Genomic DNA, 9,561 nt, shown 5'->3' with positions numbered 1-9,561 from the left:
AGGCGTGAGTCACCATGCCTGGTCCCTTAAGTCTAACTCTATTCCCTCCTGCTGCAATGCCATCCTCTCTCCACCCACGGACCCTCCCCATACCAAGAGGCAGCAGAGAAGAGCTCCAGGGTGTGGATCTCCATGGGTGTCCTCGGGCACGTGACTTTCCCTCTCCATGCCTCAGTTTCCCCATCTAAACCATTTCTTCCCAGGGAGAAGGGGTCTAGAATCAAACTGGAAGGGTGCGCCTGCAGTCTCCGAGACTCATGACCACTTCTCCCAGGTCAGAAGCGTGCTGGGGTCACAGGGACCTGGCTTGAAATTTCAGCTCTCCCCAGTTCCTCACCATGTGACCCAGGCAGTGCGTTCACTTCTCTGTGCCTGTTTCCTCCTCTATAAAATGGGGTTTTTAGCTGAATTTTCTTACAAGGTGTTGAGAGGATTACGTGGGCCAATTCTTAGTTGCAGCTCAGCCCAGAGTGAATGTTTCTGTCTCGTCTCCTCTGTGTGTAGAAAAGGGTGAGAAGGAGGCCCTGGTCTGCTGGATAGGGTAAGGGTTAAGGCCAGCAGTGTGGAGACAGAAATAAACATTATTCATTAATTTATTCCACACACTTTTCTTATTTAATCTGCTCAATAAGCCTGTGAAACAGGATCTGTTATCATCCTGTTATTATTACTATTACCATTATTTTGAGACAGAGTCTCACTCTGTCAACCAGGATGGAGTTCAATGGCATGATCATAGCTCACTGCAGTCCTACACCTCAAGCGATCCTTCCATCTCACCCTCCCAAGTAGCTAGGACTGCAGGTGCCCTCCGAGCCCAGCTAATTTTTAAAAATTTTTTGTAAGTCTGGCGTGGTGGCTCACGCCTGTAATCCCAGCACTTTGGGAGACCGGGGTGGGTGAATCACAAAGTCAGGAGTTCGAGCCCAGCCCAGCCAATACGGTAAAACCTCATCTCTACTGAAAATACAAAAATTAGCTGGGCGTGGTGGCGTGAGCCTGTAATCCCAGCTACTCAGGAGGCTAAGGCAGAAGAATCACTTGAACCCGAGAGGTGGAGGTTGCAGTGAGCCAAGAGTGCACCATTGCACTCCAGCTTGGTCAACAAGAGCAAAACTCCATCTCAAAAAAAAAAAAAAAAAAAATGTAGAGACAGGGTGTCACCTTGTTGCCCAGTCTGATCTTGAACTCCTGGTTTCAAGGCATTCTTCCTTCTACCTTGGCCTCCCAAAGTACTGGGACTACAGGAGCACACCGCACGCCCAGCCCCATTCCCCATTATTAAAGTCACAAGGGGCTGGGCACAGTGGCTCACACCTGTAATTCCAGCTACTCGGGAAGCTGAGGCAGAATTGCTTGAACCAGGGAGGCGGAGATTGCAGTGAGCCAAGATCATGCCACTGCACTCCAGCCTGGGTGACAGAGCGAGACTGTATCTCAAAAAATAAAAACTAAAAAATAATAAAGACACAAGGAAGGCACAGAGAGGGAAAGCCACCTGCCTAAGGTCACACAACTGGCACATGAAAGAGCCAGGGCTCAAAACTATGTCTCTAAGCCCAGCATGTTGAATCCTATTTTCCCCAGTGAAGCAGGTCCTGCTATTGAAAACATAGGGCTGGGCACGCTGGCTCAAGCCTGTAATCCCAGCACTTTGGGAGGCCGAGACGGGCGGATCACGAGGTCAGGAGATCGAGACCATCCTGGCGAACACGGTGAAACCCCGTCTCTACTAAAAAACACAAGAAACTAGCTGGGCGAGGTGGCGGGCGCCTGTAGTCCCAGCTACTCCGAAGGCTGAGGCAGGAGAATGGCGTAAACCCGGGAGGCGGAGCTTGCAGTGAGCTGAGATCCGGCCACTGCACTCCAGCCTGGGCGACAGAGCAAGACTCCGTCTCAAAAAAAAAAAGAAAAAAAAGAAAACATAGGATATTTGATGAGGACAATATAATATATAATGTTATATTATTATTATTATTATAAAACTAATAGCAGCTAAATTGCATTGAGAGCTTTCTATACATCAGGCTCCATAGGACAGAGTCACATTTTCTTGATGTGATCCACTCTGCCGATGAGGAAGCTGAGGCTCCACGAGGTTAAGTAACCACCCGGAAGTCACAAAGCTAAGGATCAGGAGACAGGACTTGCACCCAGGCCTCAATTCAAAACAAAGGAGGCCAGATGTGGTGGTCATGCCTGTAATCCCAGCACTTTGGGAGACCAAGGCAGGAGGATCGTTTGAGCCCAGGAGCTCGAGACCAGCCTGGGCAACACAGTGAGACCCCTGACTCTACAATTTTTTTTTTTATTAGCCAGTCATTGTGGCACATGCCTGTAGTCCCAGCTACTTGGGAGGTTAAGGCAGGAAGATCACTTGAGTTCAGGAGTTCAAGGCTACAGTGAGCTATGATCCCACCACTGCACTTCAGCCTGGGAGACAGAGCCAGATCTTGTCTCAAAAAAAAAAGCAGGACAAGACCCAATAATTGAGCCAGATGGGAACTTAGGCCCTGACCAGCCCTACTCTCTCCTCTTAGAAAGAGAAATTGAGGCCCCTAAGAGCAAGAAAGCTGCCTCAAACCTACAGACTTCCAGATGGAATTTCGTTTCCCTCTCAGGACTTTGAGCAGGTAAATTCCTGGCCTTTCCTCTCCCAGGATGGGTTCGGGGAAAAGAAGCAGCAGCTGGGCAGGAGATCTGAACAGGTACAAAGCGCGGCCTGGATGAGGGGAAAGTGGTTAGACACCAAGGAGAACTTCCGGGCCTCCTCTGGGAAGTTTCTGAGACTTATCCAGGGGCTGCCCCTGCGGGTGGGGGCCCTCCAGAGGCCAAGGCCCAGAGAAAGGAGACCCTAGTCCTTTCCGTCTGGGGTGCAAGGAGCGGGGGGGAACAGTGGGGGCGGCCATCCTGGTTCCGCGTCCTCCGTTCCCGACATTGGAGGGAGGCTGCTATGGGAGCTGGGACTTTCCTGAGAGCAGAAGATTCTGGGAAATTAGAGACAGCTGCAGGGCGGGGCTGCCTCCCAGCCTCCCTTCCCTTCCCTCCCCTTGGTCCCCGCTGGCTCGGGAGGCAGGCCTCTCTACCCCTCCACCCCATGAGCTCCTCCTCCCCTAGTCCATACCTTCCATCCTCAGATCTGTTCCCCCAACCTCTTTCTCCTCCCTCAGATCTGGCCTCTACCCTTAGACTCTCTCCAAATCTTCTTCCCTCAGACTCCTCTTTCCCCTCCAACTCTCTCCTCCTCCCTCAGAGCTGCGTCTCCTCACTTAGTGCTTCTCAGACTCCTCAGACTGTGCCTTCTCCCTCAGATACTCTCCCCTTCCCTCATCTCCTCTCGCAGACCCTTACCTCCTCCTTTAGACCCTCACCTCCTCTCTCAAACCCTCGCCTCCTTCCTCAGATGCTTGTCTCCTCCTTCAGACCCTCACCTCCTCCCTCAGACCCCCACCTCCTCCCTCAGACCCCCACCTCCTCCTTCAGATCCTCACCTCCTCTCTCAGACCCTCACCTCCTCCCTTAGCCCCTCACCTCCTCCCCCCAACCTTACCTCCACCTTCAGACTCTTACCTCCTCCTTCAGACCCTCACCTCCTCTCTCAAACCCTCGCCTCCTTCCTCAGACTCTTATCTCCTCCTTCAGATCCTCTCCCCCTCTCCCACTAACCCATCTATTTCTTTCTCAGACCTGTCTTCCTTCTTCAGATCCTCATCTTTCAGACCCTATTATCCCTCATCCAACCTCAGAGAACTTTCAGCACCCTCTCTCCCAGCAGCACCCTCTCTCCCAGCAGGAAGCTCTCTCCTAGCCCTTCAAAGCCCCCACAGGACCCATCACATCTTCTCCCCTCTCCAGTCCTGCTAGGTTGGAACCACTGCACCACCTGCCCCGAGATGCCAGGAGTGGGACAGGCTTGGGTGTCCTTCCGACCCTACCTCTGAGGGTCCCCACCCTAAGCCTCACCCCTTCAAACCTCAGCTTTCCTTTCTGTGCAGTGGGGTAGTGCTCCACACCCCTCTTCTGTTTCTGAGGGTCCCCAGGAGTGGGGTTGGGTGGGCAGGGAACACAGCACTCAGCCTATCCAACCCAATTCCTCCCCTCTCTTCCTTTGCTGTGGCCCCTGCAACACCAGCAGGCAGGGGTTGCCATTGGTCCCATTTTCCAGAAGAACAAACTGAGTCTCCAGATGGAATGGCTCGTCTAAGGTCCCACCGGGAACAAGGGGTAGAGGTAGAATTTGAACACAGGTCTGTGATCGGGATGTAGAATTTGAACACAGGTCTGTGATCGGGATGTTTCACCATGAAGAGGGGTAGGCAGAAAGGATCACGGAGGGAAGGGATGAAGCCTCTCCCCACAGCCACTTCTCACATCCTGGGTTAACGATCCACTCGGGTGGGGCCTGAGTCCGGCCAAAGTCCCTTCCCTGGGCCCCAACACCCACTTTCAAGGTCCCAGGGGACATAACGATAGCAATAGAGATGGGGAGACAGAGGGCGGGCCGGGAGACAACCAGAAGGAGGTCAGGCGAGTTGCGAAGACAGAAGGAGACCGGGGGAGAGAACCAGAGAGACGCCGCATGCCCCCTGGGCAGGTCCGGGGTGCAGCTGCCATGCCCCGCCTTCTGTGTGCCCAAAGCCTCCCTCTCCACCTCCTGTGACTCAGTGACCCGGACTCAACCCCAGCGGCTGCCCCGCCCCCAGGGAAATCCGGGAAAGCCCCGGACCTTCGGGGCCCCACCCCGGGGCGGGGAGAGGCACAGAAGGGGAGGAGACTGGGAAGAGTCCCGCCTCCTCCCTCCTTCCCTCCCATCTCCTGCCTGAGTCATGCCCCCAACCCGCCTGGCTTGTTCCCCACCCATCAACCCCTCTTCGCGGTGGGAGGGGAAGTAGGGGGGAAGCCAAACTGCTCCCCTCTCCTGCAGCACCGGCCTCGGTTGCGCTGACTCTGGCCTGGCGTCTGTGTCTCTTGCTATCTCTCTTTCTCTCAAGATCTCTGCGCCTGTCTCCATGTCTCTTTCTGTGCACCTAGGATTTTCCGAGCACCCACCCCTGTGCCCTGTGGGCCCTGGCTGGGTGCAGGGCCCCCAACGCGGGCAAAGATACAATCAGTGGAGCGCTCCCCACCCTCACCCCACCCCCAGCCCCTTTAGACCCACAGCTGAAGAGACACGTGGAGTGGCAGAAATGAAAGAGAGGAGGGAGAGGAATCGTTCCTGGCCGCCTGCTGAGTGCCAGTCCTTGCCCCGGGTGCGTCTCTTCACTCCCACTAGAGAGGAAACGGCTCAGAGAGGGGAAGTGTTTGACCAAGGTCACCCAGCGAGGAAGTGGGAACCGAGATTCGAACCTGCGTCCCAGAGATGCCAAGGCCTCCTGAGAGGCAGAGAAGCAGACAGCAACTGAGAGACAGACAGATGGTGACAGACGTAAAGAGACAAAAGAGAGAGACAGAGACCGAACAGAGCACACAGAGACAAACGCGGGGGTGCGGAGAGAAACACCTACTCAGAAGAACCAGAGAGACAGTTACAGACTCAGCGATAGAGAGGCTGAGAGATAGAGCCAGAAACACAAAAACAGAGGCAGAGAGACTGAGAGCGGCCCTTGGCAGCAGGGCTGGGGACACCCCCCCACCCTCCGACCCCGCCTCCTCTCCCCCCACCCCTCCCTTTCCTCCCGCCTCCCCCGCCAAGGCCTGGCCTGCCCAGGCGCGCGGGCCGGGAGGGGCAAGCGGGCGCGGCGCGGCGCGGGGCGGGCGCGCACAGCAGGCTGCACCAAATGCCGGCGGGAGCAGCGGCGGCGGTCCAGGAAACCCCTGGGGCGTACGGGTCCCCGGGCCGGGCGGGAGGGGCGGCCGGCACCGCCCGGGCCGGACAAAAGTCCCTTTCAGTTCCAGCCGGCTGCAGGGGAAAGTCCCGGCGCCCGGCTGAAACCAACCCTCCCGTGCAGCCGAGCCCAGCCGCTCGTATCCCGGCCGCCGTCCCGGGCGGCCCCATGCCCGATGGCACCGCGGGGCCAATGGGACGAGGGGCCCGTGACCTGCGCACCCGACCCAAGCCGCCCGACTCCCGGGCGCGCACTGCCGCTCCGCAAGCGCCGCTGCGCGCGCCCTCCCCGGAGCCCGCCGCTCCCCGCGGCGCTGCAGGCCTTGTCGTCCCCCTGGACCCTCTGCGCGGCGGCTGCGACCTGCCGGCGGTCCCCGGGCCCCCCCACAGCCTGGCCAGGCCGGAGGCGCTGTACTACCCGGGTGAGTGGCCCCCCGAGGGTCTGGGCCTGGTGGGAGCCACACAGAGCATAGGGTCACCAGAGCCAGGAGACACAGCTCGAGGCACAAACCCGTGTCTCTCCAGGAACCTGGGGGACAAGAGGATATAACCCCAGGTTCCAGGGATACAGATAGGAGATCATCAGGAAGCCAGTAAGCTGTGCCTTGGGACACAGGGATCTGGGGGTTTGGGGACCCTGGGGGGCAGAGCCCAGGGGCTGAGTGACATGGGGGGGCCAGGGACAATGCCCACTGGTACAAATATGGGGGTGTCAGGGAATCAGGACACAAAGCCTGGTGTCCTGGGGACAAAAAAGTACAAGCTCTTAAACCAGATGTGTAGGGTTATGAGGAAGCTGAGCTGGGCTGGAGAAACTGGGGTTCCTTGTATCCTGATATTAGAATCAAAGGAAGTCAGGGTAACAGAGACTGGAGTTCTAAGGAGACAGATACTGAGGATCTCAGGATGTCACAATCTCAGGAACCCAAGATATCTGGAGACATGGGCATTATGAAAACAGAGATGGGGTTCTGAGCACCCCAATACCTGGGATCACAAGGATCCAAGGAAATGAACCAGAGCTCCAGGGACCCAGATACCAGGGGGTGTTGAGGACCCAGGGGAACAGAGACCCGGGGTTCTGGGTACTCAGTTGTGTGGGACCACGAGCGATCAGGGTCCGATTTGAGGTCAAGATCAGGTGGGGCGGAGGGGATCAGGGGACTGAAGATCCTAAGATTGGGTAATTCTGAGACTCTGGGTAATTTAGAGGCAGGATGAAAGATTCAGGGGTCTCCAGACAGAAAGCCTCAGGGCCCCAAGGCCTGGTATTGGAGATACGGGAACCTGGAAACTTAGGAGTTCAAGAACAGAGGACCCATAAGGATCAGCAGAGGACAAAGACTACACACTCTTCTCTCCAACTCATCTCCATCCCTGATCTCAAGAAGGGGTGTCCCCTACCACAGCTGTAGCCATGTCACCATCCCCAATTGACCCCCAAAGCTGCAGAGAGCCCTTCTCCAGAGCCCCAAGACTTTAGGTAGTTTCTGCACCTTCCACCCCGTCAGTGTGACAGCTGGAGAGCCTCAAGCTATATGCGTCAGGAATTCTGCCACGGCCTCCCAGCTTTCCCATTCCAAGAGTAAGAACGCAGGCCTCAGTTTTCCCCGTCTGTGTGATGGGTTGGTATAGATTTGTCTGCTGCTGTGGTCCCCCACCTTTTGTTTTTGTTTTGTTTTGTTTTTTTGAGACAGAGTTTTGCTCTGTCACCCAGGCTGGAGTGCATTGGCGTGATCTCGGCTCACTGCAACCTCCGCCTCCCAAGTTCAAATGATTCTTGTGCCTCGGCCTCCAGAGTAGCTGGGATTACAGGCACGCACCACCACACCTGGCTAATTTTTGTATTTTTAGTAGAGACAGGGTTTCACCATGTTGCCCCGACTAGTATTGAACTCCTGAGCTCAGGTGATCCACCCGCCTTGGCCGCCCAAAGTATTGGTGTTAGAGGCATGAGCCACTGCGCCCCGCCTGCCATGGCCCCTTTTTTAACAGTTTGATCTCAAATTACCCACGCGTGGTGGTGAGCATCTGTAATCCCAGCTACCTGGGAGGCTGAGGCAGGAGAATTGCTTGAACCTGGGAGGCGGAGGTTGCAGTGAGGCAAGATCGTGCCACTGCACTCCAGTCTGGGCAACAGAGCAAGACTCCATCTCAAAAACAGTTTGAACAAGCTTCTGGTGACACCTCCTCTCTCCCTCCACTCTCTCCAAATCCACTCTACATTTATCCCACACCCTGCACCCAGCTGTTCATCAGCCACAAAATCACTCCGCAGACAGTCCCTCGGGTTCCCTGCTAGGTGATGATGGGTGCGCCCTCTGTTCTTAAGGGACCCTTTGTCTGACTGGAGATTGGGGTCAGAAGATAAGTGACAATGAGGGTGACCAGCCGTGGAGGGAGAGGAAGCTGCTGGAGCCCAGAGGAGGGATGTGGAAGGGGGTTTGTTTTAGGCCCTGAGGACCCAGTATGGGATACAAAAGGGACCTGGGAGAAAAGGTAGGTGACACTGCAGGATCAAAGATCTGGAAGTGGGGAGCGGGTTGAGGGTCTGTGGATGTGGCCTCACCCGCGTCCCTCCTCTGTCCTCCATTGCCTAGGAGCCTTACTGCCTTTGTACCCCACTCGGACCATGGGCTCCCCGTTTCCTCTGGTGAACCTGCCTACACCCCTGTACCCCATGATGTGCCCCATGGAACACCCCCTTTCTGCTGACATCGCCATGGCCACCCGTGCAGATGAGGACGGAGACACGTGAGTGACAGTCCCCTGTTAAGGGGAGGGGTGGTTGGGAAGACCAGCTGTCCATAACACAGGGCCACTCAGCTCCCGTGGACCTGAGTCAGAACTCAGTCTCCACCGCAGGCTGTGTGACCTTGAATAAGGCCCTTCCCCTCTCTGAGCCTCAGTTTCCTTCTCTGAATAATGGGCACCCTGAGAGCATTTACCTCCTAGGACACTATTTTTGTTTGGTTTTTGTTTTTGTTTTTTTGAGACAGGGTCTCACTCTGTCGCCCAGGCTGGAGTGCAGTGGCATGATCTCGGCTCACTGCAACCTCACCTCCCAGGTTCAAGCAAGTCTCGTGCCTCAACCTCCCGAGTAGCTGAGACTACAGGTGCCCACTGCCACACCCAGCTAAGTTTTGTATTTTTTGATAGAGACAGGGTTTCACCATGTTGGTCAGACTGGTCTCCGACTCCTGACCTCCAGTGATCCACTCACCTTGGCCTCCCAAAGTGCTGGGATTACAGGCATGAGCCCCAAGCCCACCCCTAGAACACTATTTTTGGAACAGTGGTCTTCAGATTTTTTATCACAACTTAAAAACAAGAAAGACAGTTCATCGATTAACTTACTATATGAATTATACATGTAAAACTCCTATCACTGGACCTAGCATAAATGTTGAGTAAGTGTTTGTTAATATTACTATTACTTTATCTCAAACCCAGCACACACACACACACACACACACACAAACTTGAAATTAAAATTGCACAAAATGAAACAATACTCACCCTTACTATGTGGGTTCTACTTTGACATTTTCTTTTTTTTTTTTTTTCCTATTTTTTTTTCTGAGACAGGGTCTCGCTCTGTCACCCAGGCTGGAGTGCAGTGGTGCAATCATAGCTCACTGTAGCCTTGATCTCTTGGGCTCAAGTGATCCTCCCACCTCAGCCTCCTGAGTAACTGGGACCGCAGGCACTCCTCCCACACCTGGCTAATTTTTGTA

At 55.2% G+C, this 9,561-nt stretch overlaps 1 protein-coding gene across 1 annotated transcript in view; it reads left to right on the top strand.

Annotated features, from left to right (window-relative positions):
- The first annotated feature begins 5,915 nt into the window (after positions 1 to 5,915).
- The window catches only part of BCL3 (BCL3 transcription coactivator), an 11,755-nt gene continuing 8,109 nt past the window's right edge, over positions 5,916 to 9,561 (top strand). The window contains exons 1-2 of the mRNA XM_017852760.1: positions 5,916 to 6,246; positions 8,425 to 8,578. Coding sequence (XP_017708249.1) covers positions 5,994 to 6,246; positions 8,425 to 8,578 — 407 coding nt within the window. The 5' untranslated portion in view covers positions 5,916 to 5,993. The remainder of the gene's footprint in view (positions 6,247 to 8,424; positions 8,579 to 9,561) is intronic.

The sequence above is a fragment of the Rhinopithecus bieti genome, unplaced genomic scaffold (genome assembly GCF_001698545.2).
Source record: "Rhinopithecus bieti isolate Rb0 unplaced genomic scaffold, ASM169854v2 scaffold_35865, whole genome shotgun sequence".
Lineage (NCBI taxonomy): Eukaryota > Metazoa > Chordata > Mammalia > Primates > Cercopithecidae > Rhinopithecus > Rhinopithecus bieti.
The sequence above is the reverse complement of the archived record's forward strand: the minus strand, read 5'-3'. Positions and strand labels throughout refer to the sequence as shown.